This window comes from Dromiciops gliroides, chromosome 1, assembly GCF_019393635.1.
Source record: "Dromiciops gliroides isolate mDroGli1 chromosome 1, mDroGli1.pri, whole genome shotgun sequence".
Lineage (NCBI taxonomy): Eukaryota > Metazoa > Chordata > Mammalia > Microbiotheria > Microbiotheriidae > Dromiciops > Dromiciops gliroides.
Window position 1 is genome coordinate 626422308 of NC_057861.1, and position 24896 is coordinate 626447203.

Here is a 24896-nt window from a genome sequence, read left to right on the forward strand (position 1 = left end):
GGACAAGCTTCTTCTCTCTGGGATGGAGTTTTCCTCATCTGCAAAATGGGGATGGTTAGGCTAGGGTATCTCTGAAGCCTTTTTTGATTTTGATAGTCTATGTCTGTGACATTTGGAGAAGCAACAACTTGTAAGTAGAATAAATAGGAAGAGATTGAGAGAGACAGGGAGGTCAGAATTTCAGCATGTAGGCTACCTACTTGTGTCCCGTTTGTTCCTCTGGGGTCCTCTGAGTTGTTTCAAACTGTACATGAATTGTTCTTTGTTGTAGATCTTTAGCCGACTCAAGAAATTTGGAAAGAACAGTGTCTTCAAGGTCTGTGGGACAAAGGGAGGGCTTTAGGGAGAGGTGGGCACTTTGGGGCAAGAATTTTTTTCCTAGTCATTTTTCAGCCATGTCCAACTCTTCATGACCCTATTTGGGGTTCTCTTGGCAAAGATACTGGAGTGGTTTTTCACTTCCTTCTCCAGCTCATTTTATAGATGAGGAAACTGAAGCAAACAGAGTTAAGGCCAGGGTCACATAGCTAATAAGTGTCTGAGGCTGGATTTGAATTCAGGAAGATTAATCTTCCTGACTTTGGGCCTGACTCTGTCCACTGTGTTACTCAGCTGCCCCGGGGCAAGACTGGTTTTTAACAGTAAGCTTTTTACTAATCACCTAATCTTCACAACAGTTCCTTGAAACAGATAGTAAGGGGGTGATTATAGCCATTTTACAGACAGGGAAACTGTCTTGTCCAAAGTAAGAGAAAGAGCCAGGATTGAAACACAAGTCACCTGACATTAAGCACTGATTAGGGAAATTAGAAGTACAAATTAGCCCTGTGAAGAGATGCAGAGAAGCAGGAATTTTGTGTGTGGAGTTGGAGGGTTTATCTACTTCCTTCACATCTCCCTTTCCAGCTTCATTGACCTTTTCCTGACCCTTCACCCAAGTCAAACCTGCTTGATACAAGCTCTCATGGACCCACAAACTAAATAATATTAAAATTTATAATGATTGACCTATATATATATATATATTTATTTTTTTTTTGCAGGGCAATGAGGGTAAAGTGACTTGCCTAAGGTCACATAGTAAGTGTCAAGTGTCTGAGGTCAGATTTGAACTCAGTTCTTCCTGAATTCAGGGCCAGTGCTTTATCCACTGTGCCACCTAGCTGCCCCAATGTAATCTCCCTATGCACAGGTAGATGGAGATATTCTATAAGTAAAATGGAAATTCTATGTTTTTTGTGATGATGAAGTTTTTCCTGTTGTCAAAGCAGTTGCCTGTTGTCAATGATTACCCCCTGGATTCCCCCTCCAATCAGGCTTGTGCTTGTTGCTAGATAGAGGGGAAATGCTGAGGTAGTCTGTTGGGTATTTATCTCTGTCTGGAAATGACTTGAGATGATTTCCTAATGAGTATAGCAAAGTGGAATGAGTGTTGGCTTTGGAGTCTGGAGATCTGGGTTCAAGTCTCAGTTCTGCTACATTGTTGCTATATGACCTTGGGCTAATCATTTTCCTCTCTGGGTCTCAGCTTCCCCATATGTAAAATAGAGTGAGACTAGATGATTTTTAAAGATCCCTTTAAGTTCTTAATTCTTTTTCAAGGTAGATAAAGTCTGGGATATCTTTTGAGTTATCAATACTGATAAAGTCTAATAAAGTCCTTTGTTTGATTAAGGTAGTTTTTTTTCGTTTTTTTTTTTTTTTTTTTGTGAGGCAATTGGAGTTAAGTGACTGGCTCAGGGTCATACAGCTAGTAAGTGTCAAGTGTCTGAGGGCGGATTTGAACTCAGGTCCTCCTGACTCCAGGGCTGGTGCCCTGGATAGAGTATCCACTGCACCACCTAACTGCCCCTCTTAGTTTGATATTCTAGGCTTTCTATGAGCTGTCACCAACCTAGGCTTCACTTCTGTTAGCCTTCCTTATATTCTCAATGCTCAACTAGTTGGGCTCCTTACCCAAATATTCCTTTGCTTTAACTGCTCCTTTTCCTCAGAAGGTCCTTCTCTGCAGATCCACATTTCCAAATCTGATCCATTTTCCAAGGCCCAGTCCAAATGCCACCTGCTCTACAAAGCTTTTTTCCTGCCTTCTGCCCCAGCTAGAAGTGAGGTCTTCCTTTTCATAACAGTTTATCTACATCTCTCTTGTTTTTGTTTTTTGTTTTGTTTTTTTGGTGAGGCAGTTGGGGTTAAGTGACTTGCTCAGGGTCACACAGCTAGTAAGTGTCAAATGTCTGAGGCCGGATTTGAACTCAGGTACTCCTGACTCCAGGGCTGGTGCTCCATCCACTGCGCCACCTAGCTGCCCCTATCTACATCTCTCTTAATGACCTCATTCCCTTCTGCCATTTATTATAGATATCTGTTTCTTTGTCTTATTCTCTTCTTCTAGGTTGTGAGCTCCCTGAGGGCAGTCACTGAGCCTCCTTTCTCTCTGCCTCTTTTACAGGGTTCAGAGCAGGTGCATAACAGGTGTTTATTGAGTGAATGTAATTGGATGCCACCAGAACAACCATTAACATCTATGTTAGCTTTGAATGTAAACCCCCCACGAGTAGAGATTTTTTCATTTATCTTTGTATCCCTAGCACTTAGCATAATGCCTGGCACATAGTAGGCGCTTAATAAATGCTTATTGATTATCTTTCCCTCACAGGTTTTATTGTAGGAGAAACGTGGGGCAGAATAGGGGAAGGTGATCCATGGGGATCCAGGAACAAAAAGAGGGATAAAGGGACAGATTGTGACTGGATTTTAAGTCAAAAACAAAAAAAATGAGTTAGTTATAAGGAGCTGAGAGAGATCAAGCCAAGTCTCTTGGATGAATCACTAAGCACCAAAGAGAACTTTCATTGTAAGATCAGAGGATCATAGATATTCAGAGATGGAAAGAGACTTGTAACACAGTTGAGGTCCAGAGAGGTTGTAACTTGCACAACATCACACAGTTATTTAGTGGCAGAGCTGAGATTCAAACCCAAGTGCTCTGATTCTAAATCAGCACTTCTATGTAAATTCTATAGATATACTTCTTTTTTAAAAAATAAAAGTATTTTATTATTTTCCAGTTATATGTAGTGATAGTTTTCAGTATTTGTTTATATAAGATTTCCAATTTCAAATTTTTCTTCCTCCCTCCCCCCTCCCCCCTCCCCTAGACAGCAGGCAATCCAATAAAGGTTATATATATATTATATACTTCTATATAAATTCTATGGTATGTCATTCCCTCTCCTTTTAAGACGTCTTCTAATTTTCCCATGTGTGCATTTCCTGCCCCAATCCAACCCCTCTGCCTATTCCCTGCTGTCAACCTCTACAGGATTGTGTTTGCTAGAAATAGCAGAGGAGATAGGGAGAGATCTCATCTTGTTCTGTAAATTCCCTTAGTGTGGGGGGAGAAATCCAGGTGGGAACTAAAGGAAGCACATGGGAAGTCGATGAAAGAGATTAAAGGGTTGATGGAAGGGCAGATTTGGGAGCAAGAAGTGTTCCTGGAGGCTTTCATTGGCCAGAAGTCCCATATCCTGACAACATCTCTCCTCCAGCCCACCTTGGTGCAAAGCCCATAGGAGAACCATTCTCTGAAGACCATTGCAAGGTACCTCAGGGATTCTCTGAAGGATGTTGCTGTCTAAGGTGCTGGTAAGATTACCCATCTCCTGCAGGGTGCCAACTGTCCATGTTGTTGGGGACCTTTGGGGGAAAGAGAAATAGGAACATAAAATCACAGCAACTGGCTTAAAGAGTTCTTGTGTTGGTCTTGGATCTTCTACTAGCTCTGTGTGTGACCTCAAGCTATTCACTTCTCTCATATTCTCAATTTTCTTGTCTGCACAATGGTGGTAAAGTTTTTAGCCAATGATTTCTAAGGCCCCTTAATACTCCAAGGTCCTTCTGACATATCATGTTATATTTTCTGAGGTATCTTACACATTCTGTGAATAGGCTGTGAATGTGGGACCCATCTATTCTCGTAAATGCACAATTATTTTAGTTGAATAGGAATGGCAAGCAAACCCCTGAAGAAGGGCTAAGTCTAGTGCTTTTTGAGGGTCAAATTTGTTGCTTTGTATTCCTCAAGGGTATATCCATGCTACTGGTCAATAAATGTGAATAGCCATTGCTGCTACTGTTATTGAAATAGGATCAGATTCTTCTAAGTACATACATACCCAAAGATGTCTTCCATCCTATGCTGAATGGCTGTGACTTGAGATGCAGTGAATGATGAACAGTGCTGCAGCACTTGGAGAATGTAAGGGTCAGATTTTATAATTTGTGAGTCATTCAGGGTACAGGACAAAGTACCCAAAATTTGTAGGTTTTTCTTGGAAAGAGAGGCATTTGAAATTCCCTGGAAGGGAATGGGGAATGGAGACAAACAGAAACACAGAATAGATAAAAATGCAGTTGGTGGGGTGGGGTTGTAGGGCATTTCCCCCAAAGTCTTTTTTTAGAACCTCAGATTTTATAAATTTCTAGACAGAGACAAAAAAATCACTTACCAGGCAGTGCTCAGCCTGGCCCAGGAGGGTTTTCCATTTAGAAGCCTCCTTCTTCAAGATGTCAAAATGAACCCGTCCCATTTGCCTAAAATATTTTTCACAGTTGTCTGGGCCTAGATCTTTTTCCATCCTGGAAATGATAGTAAATAACAAGGATTTCAACCAAGAGTTGAAATCTAGGTCTCAAGATGGGTGATATATAGGGCCAAATGGCAGCATGCATCAGGGTCCTGTGGCTTCTAACTGCCAGGATCTAACAGCATCTAATACAGGAAAGCCCAAGAAACTAGGAAAGGGCTCAGAAGGTGTTGTGGAGACCACAATTCTAAACAACCTAGTGACACAGAGCCATCATTGCCCAGACCCTTTGGTGGTCTCTGTCCAAGATTTCTGGCTGCTAGTAGCACCATCTGGCAAACAAGACTTCTCCAGAAGAACATAGAATGCAGCAGGGAACGGAGAGACACCCAGGGAAAGTCAGTTAGGAGCAACAAACTCCAGAACCATATTTCTTTATCATGTAGAAGTCTCTCCTCTCTGGTATTTGCCTTTATGACAAAGAACTTTAAAACCACAGTATTATGGGAATGCCTAAAACACCAGGTCAGATGTCCTGATTCTTTCTGATTTCATCTATTGCTCTGCAAGTAACTACAGCCAATGTATTCCTCAGGGCTACTGCACCTAGCTGCTGCTTGTCAGTCTCCAGAGCCACAAACTAGGAATTCTTATACCTGGGGTGAATTTCTTTGGAGTAGGGCAGGGTAAGAGCAGTGTAAGGGATCATCTGACAAGCAGATGGGAGGGAGTGGTAGGGGATAATAGTGGGGCAGAAGATAGCCTGACTGTGGGTGAAGGGGCTCTGGAGGGGTAGCCTATCTCCAAGAGGACCCCTTGGGAAAAGAGATCCTGGGGGGGGAATCATGGAGGACAGTTGTACCTCATGCTGACCTGGGCTGGTGGAAGACTACAAGGTGTTGGCACCTAGAGCCTCATTTGTCCCATTCCAATTATTTTTCAGGCAGCCTGAGGGCTCAGCTGCTCTGGCTTCCCTAGTGGGGTAACAATATAGGAAGAAGAGCAAGATTTGTAGGAGACACTCTTACCCCATATAAAGCAGGATATCAGCAGGATATTCTTCAAAATCTGATGGTGTGATGAACCCTTTCAGTCTCTTGGCTGTACAGCTGAGCTATAAAGAAAATTGGAGAATTCGATGGCACCATGCAATTAATCCTAGCTAATTGGAAGGCTTTTCTTTTAAAATTATATTGATATAATTTTTTTGCATGTGTTTCCTTCATTTCCCAATAGATTCCTCCTTTGTGTACCCAGAGCACAATCCCTTATAACAAAGAAGAAAAAGAGAAAACAAAATAGTTCAGAAAAGCTAACAAACAACATCCAAGGCTAAGAGTATATTTAATTATTGTGCTATAAGAAATGACAAGCAGGATGATTTCAGAAAGTCCTGGAAAGACTTATATGAACTTATGCATAATGAAGTGATCAGAACCGGGAGAATGTTGTACACAGTGACAGCAGTATTGTTCTATGAAAAACTCTGAATGATTTACCGATTCTCAGCAACACAGTGATTCAAGACAATCCCAAAGGACTAATGATGAAGCATACTATGCACCTCCAGAGGAAGAACTGATATTGATTGAATACAGACTGAAGCATGCTATTTTCACTTTCTCTCATTTTTTCTTTTATTCAAGTTTTCTTACACAAAATGGCTAATATGGCAGTGTTTTACATAACTGCACACGTATAACATATCTGCTTATTGCCTTAGGGAGAAGGGAGGGGAGGGAGGGATAGAATTTGGAACTCAAAACTTTAAACAGAAAGGTTTATTATATAAAAAAAGTATATTCAGTGTTCCATATGCATAGTCCTCCACCTCTGCAAAGAAGGGAGGGAGGTACATTCTCTTATCTCTTCCTACGCTTGGTCATTATAGTTGCACAGTATTTGTTTTTGATTTATTTGGTTTTTGCCTTTTTATGGAAGGTTTTTTTCCATAGCTGACAGCAAAGTTTGAGTCATTTCCCAAATTAAACCTCTTTGCAATGGTTTTCTTATTTGGTCACATGAGAAATGGTAAGAGGACAAACTACTTTAAAACATCTGCAGTGATTCATTCATATGAGAACTACAGAATCATAAAATTGTGTGATATTAGAACTGGAAGGGACCCGAGAGGACTTTAATTCCCTCCTTTCTCACCTGATGTATGGAAAACAAAGCCTATTCTTTTCTGCCTGTCAGTCTAACCTGAGCCCTGATTCTAAGCTCGCTCAAATCTTGTGTACAATGACTAAGTGGACTTTCAGAATATTTGCAAAAAGCTGTTAGGAGGGGGCGGCTAGATAGCACAGTGGATAAAGCACCGGCCCTGGATTCAGGAGTACCTGAGTTCAAATCCGGCCTCAGACACTTGATACTTACTAGCTGTGTGACCCTGGGCAAGTCACTTAACCCCCCTTGCCCCCGCAAAAAAAAAAAAAAAAAGATGTTAGGAGAGGGGTTAGAGGCCAGCATCCACAAATGATTAAAGAGAGAGTATGTCCATCAGGATCCATCCATAATTTCATCATGCTGACTATTATTTGAGATGGGTTCCAGGGAATTAGATGCCTAAAGTTGGGTAAGAAGTGTGTGTGTGTGTGTGTGTGTGTGTCTGTCTGTCTGTCTATGTGTGTATACTGGGGATGAGGGAAGATACCTGAACCCAAGTACTCACCTGGCTTTTGTCTATCCTGATATGTTTACTGGCCAAGACCCTGATAAGCTCAGCAAATTGACTCTGGTTCAGGAAGTTGGCTGCTCCACAGCTGAAGCCCTGTAGCAGACTTGAGGACAGCCTAAAACAAAAATTGTACCATTTGTACAGGACCCAGAATTCTCTGCCCTTCTACTTGAGGGTAATGGCTCAGTAAATTTAGGAGTATGTATGTATGTATATATATATATATATATATTTTTTTTTTTTTTAAGTGAGTCAATTGGGGTTAAGTGACTTGCCCAGGATCACACACCTAGTAAGTGTTAAGTGTCTGAGGCCGGATTTGAACTCAGGTACTCCTGACTCCAGGGCCAGCGCTCTATCCACTGTGCCAACTAGCTGCCCAATTTAGGAGTATATTTTGAATGAGAGGGTAATGCTTGGGAAAACTCTTATGGAAGGCAGTGTGGTCATAGAAGAAAGAGCCCTGGCCTTGGAGTGGACACCTGGGTTTCAGTTCCAACTCTGACATCACTAGTCAGCCTGTGTGACTCTGGTCAATTATTCCATCTCTCTGAGCCCCAGTTACCTCATCTGTAAAATGAGAGGAAAGTCATAATCTTTGCCCTTTTTTTTTTCAAAGGACATTTGTATGGAAAGTGCTTGGTAAGCCATAAGAAACGTGAGACGTTATTGTTGTTATTTTTCGTCTTCTCTTTGGTCCCAATTTCAAAGGCTTTTCATGGTGAATCTAGGGAAGAGCCCTCTGGTCCTCTTATCAGTGATCGCAGGGGGCTTCTTTATCCAATCTGCACATCCTAACTCAAAGTCTTCTTGGAATTTCCCAGCTTCTGGGCTTCAGGACCAAAGATAGTCACAGGAGAGAGGAGTGTTTGGGCATAAACAAAGCTGCCACACACTGCTTTATAGCTGTCCCTGGAGTCCCAGACAGTCAGTCATCCACTCACTCAACATATATCTGTTAAGCATCTACTTTGTGCAGATCTTCGAGTCAGGCACTGGGAGATAAAAACTAAACAAGAATTTTGTTTATCTTCAAGGAAGGAAGGAAACAATAATTTTATTAAGCACCTCGTATGTGCCAAGCACTGTGCTAAGCACTTTACAAATATTTCGTTTGATCTTCATAGTAATCCTGGGAGATAGGGGCTGTTATTATACTCATTTAACAGTTGAGAAAACTGAGGCAAACAGAGATTACGTGACCTACCCAAGGTCAAAGTGCTAGTAAATTGCTGAGGCTGGATTTGAACTCAGGAACCTGTAGTTTAATAGCGGAGATAAGACATAAATGTAATTCGAATTAGCTTAAAAGTGCAGAAGAGAACTTCATAATGCTATGAAATTATATAAGAAAGAGAATATTTCTGGCTGATGAAAATTGGGAAAGACATAATAGAGATGACCTTTTGAGCTGGCTCTTAAAGGGCCCAGTGATTATGGGCACTACAAACTTCTCTTTGTCAGTTCAGGGATGGGACTCAGTGCCAGTGCCAGTTAAGAGGAGCACATGTAAGTAGAAGTTCAGAGATAGCCCCCCAATGTGGGGCCTGGGAACTAGTCAGCTTACTGTGAATACTTCAGAGGAGACTTGAGCACAGCCTGGAAAAGCACTTGGGCCTATGGGAAAGAAAGAGGACAAATTTCAACTGTGATAGACTTGATTCTTCTCAGCAACACGATGGTCTAAGATAGTTCCAAAGGACTCATGAAGGAAAATGCTCTTCCAATCAATAAAAAAAGAACTGTGGAATCTAGATGCAGAATGAACCATACTATTTCTACTTTTTTTGTTTTCCTTTTATGAAGTTTTTCCCTTTTGCTCTGATTCTTCTTTCACAGCATGATTAATACAGAAACATGTTTAATGTGATTGTACATATAGAACCTACATCAGATTGCTTGCTGTCTCGGAGAGGGGGGAGGGAGGGAGAAAGATTTGAAACTAGAAATCTTATAGAAACTAATGTTGAAAACTATCTCTACATGTAACTGGAAAATAATAAAATACTATATTAAAAAAAAGAAAGAGGACAAATTGTATGTTAGTGTGAACTCGATCTTGTAGCCTGTGAGAAGAGGCATCATGGCCTTGGAGTCAGAAGACCTAAATGCAAGTTCAAGCGGTCAAGTCACTTACCCTCTCTGAACATCAGTTATCTCACCTGTAAAATGGGGATAATAGTTTTCACACTGCAAACATTTTAGGGTCACTGTGAGGAAAGCACTTTGTTAGCTGCAAAATACTGCTAGAGATTATCATTACCAGTGAGGGCCTGCTCTGTAATGAACAGTATGAAGATGACCTTGGGCACACAGTAGCACAAACTGTGGTAAGTTCCTAGCAATCTGAAAAGGCTTTGAGTACAGGTTCAGTAACAGATTGTGCGCTTGTCATCCTAAGGGCTAAGAGGCACATCATCTGAGGATTGGCTACCAAGTGATAAATGTTTTGGGGTACCCCAACTTCCGAAGATCACCCACTAAGATGGGGAGTTGTGGTGATCTGCTTTGTTGGTGGTGGTTGTGTTTGTTTAGTAGTTTTTCAGTTGTGTCCGAGTCTTCATGACCCCAGTTGGGATTTTCTTGGCAAAGATACTGGAATGGTTTGCTATTTCCTTCTCCAGCTCACTTTATAGATAAAGAAACTGAGGTAAACAGGGTTGAGTGACTTGCTCAGGGTCACACAGCTAGTGTCTGAGGCTGGATATGAACCCAGGAAGATGAATCTTCCTGATTCTAGGCCTAGCACTCTATCCACTGCTGTGTGGGACTATTATACTCATGCAGTGAGTATTATACTTACGTAAACAGATCTTTGAAATACAGGGTGTCCCCCAAAGCTTAGTGTAGTTTGTTTAAAACTAATCATAGCAACTTTTAGTAATTATTAAAGCTTAAAACTGCACTGTGACTTTTGGGACAGTCTGTATTAAAGGAAATGCAAGGTAGAGAGGCCCAACCTCCTCATTTTACAGATGAGGACACTGAGATCCAGAGTGATTAAGTTATGTGCCCAAGGTAACATGGGGAGTAAAAAGTAGAGCCTGTGATTTAAATGCATGTACTCTTACTCCAAATCTGTCTTTTTCCCCCATTGCACCAATTTAACCCAATACGCATTTATTAAGCACCTACTGTATGCAAAGGGCTAACAGGATCTACAAACATGGAAAAGTTTATGCCTTCAGGGAGTTTACATTCTAGTGGGGATAGACAGGTTTCAGTGTGAATAATGAACTTCCCTGAAGTGGTCACATATAGTTGAATTGTTTACTATTTGAAGTTGTAATTATGTAAAATATGGTCTTTGGTTTCAGCTCAATGGAAAGATTCAAATAATGTGACCACTAACTGGAACATATATATATATACATATATTCATACATATATATGTAGACACACATATAATATATATATTATATATGTGTGTATACATATACATACAATTATTTTTTCCTTTTTTTTGTGGGGCAATGAGGGTTAAGTGACTTGCCCAGGGTCACACAGCTAATAAGTGTCAAGTGTCTGAGGCCGGATTTGAACTCAAAACCTTCTGAATCCAGGGCCAGTGCTCTATCCACTGTGCCACCTAGCTGCCCCCTACATACAATTATTGAGAAAAGAGATGACACTAAGAACTAACAACCAGGGGATGAGGAAGGGGTTCCAGTAGGAGGTGGCATGTGAAATGACCCTTGAAGGCAACTCTGGATTGTAAATTACAATGTACCAGCCCACTGGGAAGGTTTTAGCATTTGAGTCTTTCAAATTTCTTCCCAGGGCTGCATTGAGAATCCAATGAGAAAAAAAATAAAACCTTCGTAAACCTTAAAGTGGTTTTTGAAAACTAGCCATTATTCCTCTTGTTTTGAAGGAAATCTCCCAGGTCTCCACCCTCATGACAACCAATCTCCATAAATTATAGCATAGTTGATGTTTCTATGGCATGTCACAGTCAAAATACTCTTTGTGGATGTAATGTAATAATAATAACAATAATAAATAATAATTTGTACTCATATAATGCTTTAAGCTTTACAACAACATGCTTTTCTCATAAGGCAGGGAGAGTGTCATTATGCTTATTTTACAAATGAGGAAACTGAGGCAGGGTGATTTGCCCAGGGTCATGTAGATGGCTAGTGGCAGAATTGGAATTCTAACTCAGATCTTTTGTACCAAAGATCAAATTCCTTCCCACTGTTACCTCTCATAGGATAGTTACAGTGATGGAAACTACCTGGGCAGGTGTCCACAGCATTTTGTTGATCTCATCAAAGTCCATCTGGGAAGAAAGCAGCTGAGACAGGGGTATCTGGGAGGCCAGACCAGCTGGAACTCTGGGAAAAACCTTTCCTTCATTGCTTTGTAAGATCTGAAACACAGAGCCCCACACTTTCTCAGGAAAATCCATCTATTTCCTTAGAAGAACAATTGGTTTCTGCAGTTTCTGAACTCTCCCCCATCTGGAATTCACTGGGACCACATAACAATGAATCATTTAAAAGATATCTATTAAGCACCTACCACATGCCAGGTGCTGTGCTTGGCAATGGGGATGCAAAACCAAAAGAACCAATTCCTGTCTTCAAGGAGCTTACTGTATCCTGTAACATGGTAACAACATGGTGATCACAATTAAGAGGCTGTGATTCCTACCCCGTGTGAATTTCCAGAGCTGAGTCTGACTCACTGGCTCCATATCTAGTCTCTCTTCAGCTTCCTGCTTCCTCCAAAACTCAGCAGAAATGTGGAGCTTCCAGTCAGTCAGTATCCTCTACTAAGAGCCTAGTGTTATGTCAAGTACTGTGCTAGAATTTTAGGAGAGAAAAACCCAAAAATATCTGATGTCTTCTTCTGATGTCTGCACATTAGTCCTGGTGCTGTGTGGAGACCCACAGAACAAGTCTAGCCTCCCTATGACATCCCTTCAGACATTAAAAGTCAGAAATAATTCCCTCCTTTCAGGCTTCTCTTTTCTAGCCAAAGTTTCCTTGAACAGATCCTTGTGTGGCACAATGTCTTCTCTAAAATACACAACCCAGAGCTGGGCACAGTGCTCCAGAGATCATCTGGCCAAGTCAGAGTACAGCAGAAGCACCATCTCCTTCACTATGGTTACCAGGCTTTTATTAACGAAGCCAAAGAGCACATCTATTATTTGGACTGACAGGAAATCCCCTACATTCAGAAATCTATCCTTGGGGTGGGACTGGTGCTTTCAGGGAAAGAGCAGCTGTGAACATCAACTTGTGCTCAGGCAGAGCCTGGGATGTATGTGATGGTGTCCAGGTGTGTTTAAGGGAGCCCATACTCACCCTATGTACAAATGCCTGTTGTAGGAACTCTGGGGCCTCTTGGAGAATGTTGATGAAATTTTCATCTGCTGCAAGCTGAAGGACGGCATCATCATTTAGCCGGCTCATTTCACTCAAGGGGAGTCCAGGCACCAGGGTTCCCAGGGCTAGTACATCTCTAGCTTGTGTGAGCTATAGATGGAAAGTCAGGGGTACATAGATGCCATATTATAGATTAATATTTTTACTACTTTATGGATCAATACCCCCAAGGTTCTTAAACTGAGGTTCATACAAATATATTTGATAACTTTCTTTTTTTTTTTTTTTTGCAGGGCAATGGGGGTTAAGTGACTTGCCCAGGGTCACACAGCTAGTAAGTGTCAAGTGTCTGAGGCTGGATTTGAACTCAGGTCCTTCTGAATCCAGGGCTGGTGCTTTATGCACTGCTCCACCTAGCTGCCCCCTGGAAACTTTCAATATAAGCAGTTTCCTGTATATCCTATATATTTTATTTTATGCCTTAAACATATTCTCTTTTTTACTTTGTTTTATTGTTTCTTGATGCCTCTTGGAGTTATTAGGTTCCATTTGCCCAACTTTAATTTTTAAGGAATTATTTTCTTCAGTGAGCTTTTGTGCCTCTTTTTCCATTTGGACAATTCTGCCTTTTAGGATTTTTTTTTCCTCAGTGAATTTTTGTACCTTCTTTTCTCCTTGGCTTATTCTGATTTTAAAGGAGTTCTTTTCTTCAGTGAATTTTTGTGGCTCTTATTTAAGGTGATATTTTCTTCAATATTTTTTGTGCATCTTTTACCAAGCTGTTATTTTTCTTTTCATAATTTTCTTGTGTTCCTCTAATATCTTTCCCCCAACATTTCCTCCAGCACTTATCTCTTTAACTCCTTTAGGAATTCTTGTTGGGCTTGTGTCCAATGACCTTTTTGTTTTAGGGGTTTTTGCAACTTGGCCTGGAAAAAATGTCTAACCCCAACCTTTTGTTGGCTCTGCTGCCCCAGAATTTAATTTGAGGTGATATTTTAAAGTTCTTTGGAGGTGGGGCGGCTGGGTGGCGCAGTGGATGAAGCACCGGCTCTGGATTCAGGAGTACCTGAGTTCAAATCCGGCCTCAGATGCTTGACACCAGCTGTGTGACCCTGGGCAAGTCACTTAACCCCCATTGCCCAGCCCCCCCCCCCAAAAAAAATAATAAAAAGTTCTTTGGAGGGGAATGGTGAGAGAACTTGGCCGTAGTGCTTCTTCTACTCCACAATCTTGGTTCCACCTTCCTCTAAAAATATTATTCTGAGAAAGGGTCCATAGGTTTTGGACTGCTAATGTGGTTCATTGACATGAAAAAGATTAACAACCCTTGCCCTAGGATATTAGGCAAATAAATTGATTATTCCTATTACAGCAAAACTTCAGTAGTTTGGACCCTCATATGAAGTTTGTATAGCTCAGACACAGACTTAAGTAGAAGTTATCTGTGCATAGTTGTTAAAAAAAAAAAGGTTTGCCTAGTAAATGAACCCAAATAAACAAGTCATGTTCCAATAAAATAAAAGCTCTTTGAGGGCAGGGATGGTTTTGTTTTTGTTACTGTATCTCCAGTGCCTAGTGGATGTCACATAGTAGGTGCTTAATAAATGCCTGTTGAATAAAAAGTTTGCCAGGGTCTTACAGGAGAGAGAAGAAATCATATAGGCTACTGGGTTTAACACTAAGGGTTGAAGAATATAAAGAGGAACTATAAATATTACTGAGGCAGCTAGGTGGTGCACTGGATAGCATACTGGGCCTGGAGTCAGGAAGACCTGAGTTCAAATTCAGCCTCTGACACTTCCTAGCTAGGTAACCCTAAGCAAATCACTTCTCCTCTGTTTGCTTCAGTTTCTTCATCTATAAAATAGGAATAATAACACCTACTTCCCAGGGTTTTTGTGAGGATCAAATGAAATAATTATTGTAAAGCATTTAGCACAGTGCCTGGCACATGGTATTTAGTTTACATACCATATTTGCTATATAAAAACTAGCTATTATTAGGGGCGGCTAGGTGGTGCAGTGGATAGAGCACCGGCCCTGGAGTCAGGAGGACCCGAGTTCAAATCTGACCTTAGACACTTAACACTTACTAGCTGTGTGACCCTGGGCAAGTCACTTAACCCCAATTGCCTCATTAAAAAAACAAAACAAAAAAACTAGCTATTATTATTGTTACTGATATTATTATTATAGGTTACTGTATTTTATTTCCTTTATTATTATTATTATTATTATTATTATTTGGGGGCACTGCATTTTATTACTTCTGTTCCCTCATTTTGCAGATCAGGAAGCTGAAGCCCATTTTACTTCAAGTGACTTGTCCTAGATCACACAGGTGGTAAAATGGCAGAGCTGGGTTTGAACATATGTCCTTTGACTCCCACTTTGAGAAGGCCATTTATGAAAAAATGGAACTTCTGAGACTCCAAGACGATATCTGTGACCCATGGTACATATGCCACATTGGGAATCCTCAGAGTTTATTCAAGGGACAAACCAGGTGTCCAACTCAACACTAGTCTGAATTAAATGAAATTCAGTTACTATCACATTAATACAACTGCTGTGATTTATTCCTCAATCAAATCCCCCTTAAATATGCCCATCTCCAGGGGCAGCTAGGTGGCGCAGTGGATAGAGCACTGGCCCTGGAATCAGGAGGACCTGAGTTCAGACACTTGACACTTACTAGCTGTGTGACCCTGGGCAAGTCACTTAACCCCAATTGCCTCACTAAAACAAAATATGCCCATCTCCAAAACTCCTGTGAACTTTCCATCATCCACCCAATTAACCAGGTTCACGAATTCAGAGTTTCTTTGATTCTTTTGGAATTACCTGGGTGATACCTGACACATGCAAGCACAGGCAAGGAGTAGGATAGAAATTGAGATGGCAGTGTGGCTTTGTTTGGCTCCTCCCATTGGAGTCTCCAACCCTTAGTCTTTTTTTTTTTTTTTTTTTTTTAGTGAGGCAATTGGGGTTAAGTGACTTGCCCAGGGTCACACAGCTAGTAAGTGTTAAGTGTCTGAGGCCGGATTTGAACTCAGGTACTCCTGACTCCAGGGCCGGTGCTCTATCCACTGCACCATCTAGCTGCCCCCTGTCCTTTCTTTTAAAAGTATTTCTTAAGATGGTATCATTTTTCAATTTTATTTACCTGAAGTCCATTTTGAAGAAGTTTCTTCATAATGATAGAAGCCTGGGCAGGGCTCCAGCCTCTGATAGTGGACAGAACTGGGAGTGTCCTGTTCAGCATCTGTCCATCTGCCTTACTCAGGATCACAGATGGTGTTAACCCCACAGCCAAGGCCCCTAGTGTCTGAAAGGTTTCCTCTGAAAGGTGGCCTGTGAAGACTTCAATCTCCTAAGGAAGACAGAGGCAGAGGGAAGTGAATGTTCTTGGAAGGCCCCATGATTCATGAAGCTCTCTCCTCAGCACAGTAGGAAGTTTTTTGAAAGGCTAGGATTTGTAGAGAGTTCTATGGTAGGACCCTCATTTCCTTAATATCCTGGGGATATTAATACATGAAGTAATATTTTCAGTCTCTTGCCTTTTCCTCCGTAGCTCACCCAAGTCAGAGATGTATTAGCCCTGAGAACTGGTGCTTAGGTCCCCCCCCCATCCCCTCCCTTTGTCAAAGTGAAGGTGACTAATCTAAGCATCGAGGACAGAGACTGTTTCATTTGTCTTTTTGCATCCCCAATACCTAGCATAGTGTCTGGAACATAGTAGCTATTTGTTGCTTAATTTATTGATTGGCTACATTTAATTCTTGGCCCATTTCCAATAGTAGTAAGGAGCAGCCTGCAAGCTAAAGCTTTGGTAGATCAAGGGGAATTGGGGCTAATCTCAAACATTAGAGCTCAAAAAGATATTGACATATTCACTGGGCAGGGGAATGTGCCCCTCTGGACATATTACCCCAAGGTTGATGCATGCCCTGTCATTATTACAGCTGTTTGGGGCACTGAACAGACTGAGCTTTAGATACTTACTGAAGTAATATTGGGGTAGAATGTGTCCAGATCACTGAAGGGAGCATCAGATGAAAACTTGCCCAGATTCCTGACCAGCCAGTCATCTGACCTTACGGAATTCCCGGGGCAGGCTGGTCCTCCTTTACAGAATTTCAGAATCAAAGGTTGGTATCCTCACATGTAGTTCAGGAAAATACATTCAAATCCATTTGAAATAGCCTCTCCTTTGTGAAGCCCTCTCTGCAAACTGCCCAAATTATTTTTCATTCATTTGATCTCAGATTTTTCTTTAACCATTTTCATCTGCCTTTCCCATGTGTATATTTGTGTGTGTGTGTGTATGTGTGTGTGTGTGTGTGTGTGACATATAAGGGGAATTTATGAAGATCTGCTTAACTAAATTGAAGTACGTTTCAGAGTACACAGAAGAGTCCCATTATAAACTTCTGTTTGACAGGCTTCCCATATTACCTCGAATGATACATCTCTGTACCAGTGTCCAAGGAGTGGGATTTTCCTAGAAGTCATGACTTAAAGTTGCAAGAACCCAGAAAGGAGCTCCACTTCCCATTTGGAGGGCTTTACTTCACATGTCCTGCTTTTGAGATGGCACATGCCTCTATAGGCCGTCTCCTTCCTGTCTGCCACTGTCCGGCCCCACTAAGATGACCAAGGGAGTGTGGCTAGAGCTTAGGCAGGGGTTGGGATGTGTAGCTTGTGATGGTATGACCAACTGACCACAAGCAAGAAGATTAACATGAAACTGGGTGGGATCATTAACATGCTGGACAACCAGAATCAAGATCTGAAAAGATATGTACAAACCAGAATCTCTCATCTCAAAGCTTTTGCAATGGATGTTTCCCATTCCTGGAAAGTACTTTCTTTGACCTCCACAAAGTAGAATCCCTTATTTCTGTTAACGCTCTAGGCTCAAGATCCATCTCCTACATGAAGTCTTTCTTTTTTAAACAAATTTATTTTATTTATGATATAGAATTATATTTTATACATATATCAAATGTAGATATAACATACACATACATACCTATCATAACTATAAATGTAAACACATTTAAAACAGAGTGAGATACACGGAGTAAATGTAAAGAGTTGGAACAAAATCTATTATGCTTCAGCTGAAGCAAAGAAAGCAGGGGTAGCAATTATGATTTCAGACAAAGCAAAAGCAAAAATAGATCTAGTTAAAAGAGATAAAGAAGGAAACTATATTTTGCTGAAAGGTACCATGGACAATGAAGCCATATCAGTTCTTAACATATATGCACCAAATGGTATAGCATCTAAATTTTTGAAGGAGAAGACAAACTTTTAAAGAACAATTAATCCCAATACTATACAAATTATTTGAAAAAATAAATGCTTCAAAAAAACCTGGAAAAGACATGTATGTAACGATATATTGTGAAGTGAGCAGAACCAAGAACACTGTACACAGTGACAGCAATATTTTTGGATGAAGAACTGTGAATGACTTGACTATTCTCAGCAGGACAATGATTCAAGACAATCCAAGATGAAGCCTTTCTTTATCCCCTTAAATGCTAGCATTGTCCCTTTTGAAACAATCTTGCATTGATTTTGTATTTATTCTGCACACACACACACACACACACACACACACACACACACAGAGTCTTCCCTGATAGCATGTGAGCTCTTTGAGGGCAGGGATCATTTCATTTTTACCTTTGTACTTCTGGTGGTTGGTATATAATATACTAGGCATTTGATAAATGCTTATTGATTGGATGGCTGATTGAATGAAAGAATGATGGGTTAAATCTAATAAGATGTCATTTAATGGGATAAATGTACATTCCTATACTTGTTTTAAAATCAGGTATAACCATACAAGTACAGGTTGGGCCAGGTATTACTAGATCATATGATATATCTATATCTATATCTATACCTATGTCTATCTATCTATCTATCCATCTATCTACTCTATACCTATCTCTATATCTACATATATCTATATGTGTATGAAATATATACATATATATATGATCTATCTATCCATCTGTCTGTCTGTCAATCTATCTATTTAATTTCATGTAATATAGATATGGAGGTTTTTTTGGATTTCCAGCATAATATACGTCAACAGTGTATCAAAGATTAGAAAAAAAGTTAGCAACCAAAAGCTGAATGTGATCTTAGTCTGTATAGTGTCCAGAAATGTGGTGTCCAGAGCCAGGGAGGTAGTAGTTTCCCTGTACTCTAGCCCTCATCAGATCATACATGGAGGACTATATTCAGTTCTGGGCATCACATTTCAGGAAAGACATCAACAATGTGAAACAAGTTCAGAGGAGATAAACCAATATGTCTGAGGGGATTCCAGGTCTTCATCACCTCTCTCCCGTATTATCTCAATAGCTGTTGATTTTTCTTCCTACCTCAAGTATCTATCTCTCCACTTCAATCCATCCTCCACACAGCTGTCAAAGTGAAGTTCCTAAGTCTGACCATGTCACCCTCCTATTCAACAGATGTCAGTGGCTCTCTACCACCTCCTGGATAGTATAAAATCCTGTTTTCCTTCAAAAACCCTTCATAGGGGGCAGCTAGGTGGCGCAATGGATAGAACACCGGCCCTGGATTCAGGAGTACCTGGGTTCAAATCCGGCCTCAGACACTTGACACTTACTAGCTGTGTGACCCTGGGCAAGTCACTTAACCCCCATTGCCCACAACAAACAAACAAACAAACAAACAACAAAAAACCCCCCTTCGTAATCTGGCCCCTTTACTTTTCTGGTCTTACACCTTACTCCCCATTCATGTCCTCTTTATTCCAGTGACACTGGCCTCCTGATTGTTCCTCACAAGACACATTCTACCTCCTGAGTTCTGGCATTTTCACCAGCTGTCCCCCCATGCCTTGAATGTTTTCCATCCTCATTTCCATCTCCTGCTGCCCCTGTCTTGCTTAAAGTCCCAGTAAAAATATCACCTTCTACAGGAAGCTTTTCTTGATCCCTCTCAATTCTAGCATCTTCTATCTATTGGCGATCTCCAATTTACTTTCTGCTGTTCATACCTTGTTTGTACATAGATGTTTGCATGTTGTCTTCCCCATTAGATTGTGACTGAGAGTTCTGTTCCCTCCTTGTGAGCAGGGACTGTCTTTTACCTTCCTTTGTATTCTCAGTGTTTAGCATTGTGCCTGGCACATAGTAGGCACTTATCAAAGGCTTGCTGATTGACCAGGATTCTAGCCCTAGCTCTGCCACTAATTGTGTGAACTCAGACAAATCACTTCACATGTCTGAGCTCTACTTTCCTCATGTGTTAAATGGGAATAATAATCCATTAATACCTAATGGTACTGTTCATTCAACATTCATTCATTAACTACCTACCATATGTAAAATACTATATTATGTGTTTCAAATGAGATACTTTCCGAACCCTTCCCAATTCTAGATGGTAAATTGCTGCATAAGTATCAATTGTTGTTGTAACTTGTTATTATTCCTCCACTGAATTCCTTCTTTGTTAACTCATTGTGGTATCAAAGAGATCCAGGATTCTCAGAGGCTATGCTGGTGGAATGTAAACTCCAGATAGTTCTATGATATTGGAAAGGGATTAACTACAGACTCTGTCCTCAGAGGACCAGCTTAGCTAGGCAGGGTGAGTGAGGCTTATCCCCAGGAGAATGGTTGCCAGGGGATTGATTAATTTTATTTTCTTGGTCACTGCAATTCAAGTATCAAGGCCTAGACAAGATTTTATCTGTCTTGGTGATTGGCAGAGAGAGAGTCTCTACACTGATGAAATAATGAATCTTTTAACATATTGAAGTATAATTACTTTTTTTTTTAAGTGAGGCAATTGGGGTTAAGTGACTTGCCCAGGGTCAGACAGCTAGTAAGTGTCAAGTGTCTGAGGCCGGATTTGAACTCAGGTACTCCTGACTCCAGGGCTGGTGCTCTATCCACTGCGCCATCTAGCTGCCCCCTACAGATGAATATTGTTAAAAGTAATTATACTGGGGCAGCTAGATGGCGCAGTGGATAGAGCACCAGCCCTGGAGTCAGGAGTACCTGAGTTCAAATCCGGCCTCAGACACTTGACACTTACTAGCTGTCTGACCCTGGGCAAGTCACTTAACCCTCATTGCTCCCCCCCCCCAAAGAATTACACCCTCTCACACACAAATCCAATTAGAATAAAATGCTATTTTAAAATTTAAAACCCCCAACATTCATATCTAAACTATGTGGAATAAAAATCTTTCAAAATATAGACACCTAGTAGAAGAGATTAAAAGTATGTGAAAAAAGGAGGAAGTACCTATAAGGTTGCCCAAAAGTGTTAGTGAAGTTGTATTTTGTAATAGCTTTAAGAGATTAAAAATGCACTAAGACTTTTAGAACACTCTGTATAATCTCCTTCATCCTGTCTGTTCTTCAAGTTGTCCCAAAGCTGCTTTTCAGGAAGCCTGTAGAAGATGAGCTGACATGCCAATATTTTTATTCATTTTTTTAAAAGCTATCATTTTGCCCTTGCTCCATAAAGATTAATAGTAGGGTTGCAAATTGTCTGAAGATCATTTCTATCTGAATTCCAGATAATAATGATGATAATTATGATGAGTATGTTACTACTTACTCAAAAGTGGTGGGCCAGTAAGAAGCATCCCTCTTCCCCTCCCCAGGCCACCAACCTCAGAAAACAGCCCAAAGCTCCTAGGAATCAAACAATGACACACCTGTTGAGCCAGTTTGCCGTAATAAGTATTTCCTCATGTACTCATTGTAGACATCACTTCTTGCTGTGGCTGAGAGAGATTTGTAAACTGCACTGAATCCCTTTACTCTGGAAAAAAAAAACGAACACAAAAGCGTGTCATTGCCCAGGGTTTTACACAATGGAAACTTAATAAGTGTTGGAAGCTCAGTGGGATCTTCAAAGAGTTCTTCAAATCTCAGTAACAGGTTCTCCCCTCTGTCTTTTCATGATTGCAATGAAACTACAGGTCACTGAGCATCCAACTAATCTGGGTGCTCAAGAAAATGTCGCCATGTTCCTGGACTTTGTCAGGACTCTGCGGACAAAGAGGCACCGCAGCACAGTGAAAAGAGAACAGGGCTTAAAGAAGGAGAAATCACTTCCCTTCTCAAACACCTCAGGGAACTCCCTAGGACTCTACTCCGCATTCGTAGAGGGAATTTCCTCATCCAGAATTTCCTTATACCATTGAAACAATAGGTCTGGTGTCCATCCTATGCAGCATTATAAAATCATAGAAACATGGTAGAGGATCGGTGGAAAAGAACCAAGAAACTAGAATGTTAGGCTGATATAGAACTAAAGGGCTCACCTAGTAGTCTAATGTTTTTACTTTATAGACAAGACTGAGGCTTACCACTTCACATCTCATTTGTATAAGCAGCTGACCAGGTCATTGCCTACTGCCAGGCCCTTTCTGATATATTGGGCTGCCTCTCAGGCAGCTAAAGAGGCCTTGCTGTAAGTCCAGGGTGCTGGTGGTGTTTCTCTCTGCCCTTGTATCTGAAGATTCTGGGAAGCTGCCTGACCCTACCTACAGGTCCCAGAGGGCTTCTAGGCACTAAATATCCAGGGTGGTTGCCAGGAAAGACAGCTTTCTCAAGGAAAGGTGGGGAGGAAATGCCTATTTGGATAGGCCAGTATCCAGGGATAGAAGGTCAGTGCTGCCCAAGGTAAGTGTGGGGAATGGCCAATTTTTTTACAGGGCAATGAGGGTTAAGTGACTTGCCCAGGGTCACACAGTGGGAATGACTATTTGAGTAGGGCAGTGAGCACTGTCCAGGGAAAAGAAAGTAATGGAAGGTTGGACTAGAAGATGATCTCCAAGTCTGCTGTGTGCAATAGGATACATTTGAATACAGAAAATGTCTGCTGGCTCCTCTATCGTGTCCTCCCCAGTTTTTTCCTTTTGAGATTAAAGAAAGCCCTTGGATATTTTGTGCAATTGTATGCAAACACTGGGCTTAAAGTTAGACCTGGTTCTGATACTTATTAGCCATGTGCCCATGGGCAATCAATCAACAAGCATTTATGAAGCACCTACTATGTGCCGGGCACTATGGTAGGCACTGGGTATTCAAAAACAAAAAAGGAGAGAATCTCTGCTCTTGGGGCAAGTCAAATGACTTCTCCAAGCCTTGGTTTCTTCATCTATAAAATGGGGCCCTTAGTACCTCTGGGAGAGGTAGGTACTTAATAAATTCTAAAGCACAATAGGGGGGAAGCTAGGTGGTGCAGTGGATAAAGCACTGGCCCTGGATTCAGGAGGACCTGAGTTCAAACCCGGCCTCAGACACTTGACACTCACTAGCTATGTGACCCTGGGCAAGTCACTTAACCCCAATTGCCTCACACATACACAAAAGCACAATAGGAACATGGGACCAATAGTGTGATCATCACGGGCAGATACCCTTAGACATTCTGGAAAACCCCTATATTCCCCTGAACCCCTCTGCTGGGCAGCAGGGGAGTTCTGGCACTCACACAGCCTGGTAGGAGTCACAGGAGACATTGGTGCTGAGGCTGGCAAGGGTGGTTGTTGTCACAAATGGGAGGAGCAGGGGGAGCTGGTGCTGGAACCACTCTGCCCACACAGAGGCCGGGAAGAGGTGCAAGCTGGGACTCAGCCTGTCCAGAACAGCCCTCAGGATGGCGGCCCCAACTGTAGCATTGGGCAGGGCATTCAGGTGAGCCTGCAGAACAAGATGGGGGCAAGGTGAAGAGGGATGGGTAGGAGTGCAAAGGTGGGATCTGGGTGGAGCCAAGCCAATCCATGGTGCAATGGAGAAAGTCAGGGGAGTTTATTTGGGGTTCCTAACCTGCCTTTTAGTCAGAAGTTGAGTCTTTGTAGTCATCAAGGGTGCTGCCAGGGAGTAGATTGAATGCAGCTCTCCAATACAGTGCTGCTAGAACCCTGCTGCCCCTTTCTCTTCTGGAGCAGGTAAGCTGGGCTTGCCCCTCCCTCTCTCCTCCCCCCTTTCTCCCTCTCCCCCTCCCTCCCTCCCTCCCTCCCTCCCTTCCTTCCTTCTTTCAGGTCTTCCTGACTTCAAAGCTGGCCATATTACTAGATCATTCTGCTTCTCCTTGAGGACAGAGACTATCTCTTATTTCATAATAATAGTTTCATTTATATAACATTTTAAAGCTCACTAAGTACTTTACAATAATTATTTCATTTTAACCCTCACAACAAACCTGGGAGTTAGGCACTATTTTACAGATGAGAAAACCAAGGCAGGCAGAAGTTAAGTGCTTTGTCCAGAGTCAGACAGCTGGTAAATGTCTGAGATTGGATTTGAATTCAAGTCTTCCTGATTCCAGGTCAAGTACTCTATCTACTACACTATTTTTTTTTTTTTGGTGAGGCAATTGGGGTTAAGTGACTTGCCCAGGGTCACACAGCTAGTAAGTGTCTGAGTCTGGATTTGAACTCAGGTCCTCCTGACTCTAGGGCCGGTGCTCTATCCACTGCACCACCTAGCTTCCCCCTACTATACTATTTTTAAACTTCCCATCTCCTGCAGCACCTACTATACACTACATAATTGCTGTTGTTCACTTGTTTCAGTTGTGTCCAACTCTTCATGACCCTATTTGGGGTTTTCTTGGCAAAGCTACTGGAGTGGTTTTGCCATTTCCTTCTCCAGCTCATTTTTACAGACCAGAAACTGAGGCAAACAAGATGAAGTGACTTGTCCAGGATCATACAGCTTGTAAGTGTCTGAGGCCAGATTTGAACTCAGGAAGAGGAGTCTCCCTGATTCCAAGCCTAGTGCTCCATCTGCTGAGTCACCTAGCTTGCTGGTACTACATAACAGGGTCTTAATTTAATAATTAAAAAAAAATTCATACTATGGAAAGGCTCAACACTGATAAAAAGTACCATTCCCTACCTTTTCCCAGTATGTTCTAGGTAGGAGCTTGGCAGCACCTTTGCTTTAATTATATGTTCAGAAATCACTTCAACTGACTCTTGCATGAATTTGTGTTTCTCTCTCTGGATCAGAACTTTTGACACTGGCACAAAGGAGCTCTGATATTCCTAGGAGAGTGAGGACCCCTGGAAGAGATTCCTGTTAGCCCGTCTCAGAGGGAAGCCAGGATTGGGAGATGGCCCTGAGTAGGTCCAGTTGTGAGGGAGAAGTGGCCACTAGGAATAATTGATTCCAGATGAGGCACATTAAGTTCTTGTTAAGACTAACTCAGACCTCTTCCTGTGCCTCAAGCCCATATCAAGGAAGAATACTAAGA

The 24896-nt window shown here is 41.5% G+C and overlaps 1 protein-coding gene across 1 annotated transcript in view; it reads right to left on the minus strand.

Annotated features, from left to right (window-relative positions):
* Nucleotides 1-21379, minus strand: part of LOC122741600 (mesothelin-like protein) — a 35655-nt gene extending 14276 nt beyond the window's left edge. Inside the window, exons 1-12 of the mRNA XM_043985247.1 lie at nt 21343-21379; nt 16614-16735; nt 15775-15981; nt 12585-12755; nt 11507-11641; nt 8834-8883; nt 7261-7381; nt 5615-5700; nt 4509-4638; nt 4176-4357; nt 3606-3696; nt 201-318 (exon numbers count right to left, since the gene is read on the minus strand). Of these exons, the coding sequence (XP_043841182.1) occupies nt 201-318; nt 3606-3696; nt 4176-4357; nt 4509-4638; nt 5615-5700; nt 7261-7381; nt 8834-8883; nt 11507-11641; nt 12585-12755; nt 15775-15981; nt 16614-16735; nt 21343-21379 (1450 nt within the window). The remainder of the gene's footprint in view (nt 1-200; nt 319-3605; nt 3697-4175; nt 4358-4508; nt 4639-5614; nt 5701-7260; nt 7382-8833; nt 8884-11506; nt 11642-12584; nt 12756-15774; nt 15982-16613; nt 16736-21342) is intronic.
* Between the last annotated feature and the right edge of the window lie 3517 nt (nt 21380-24896).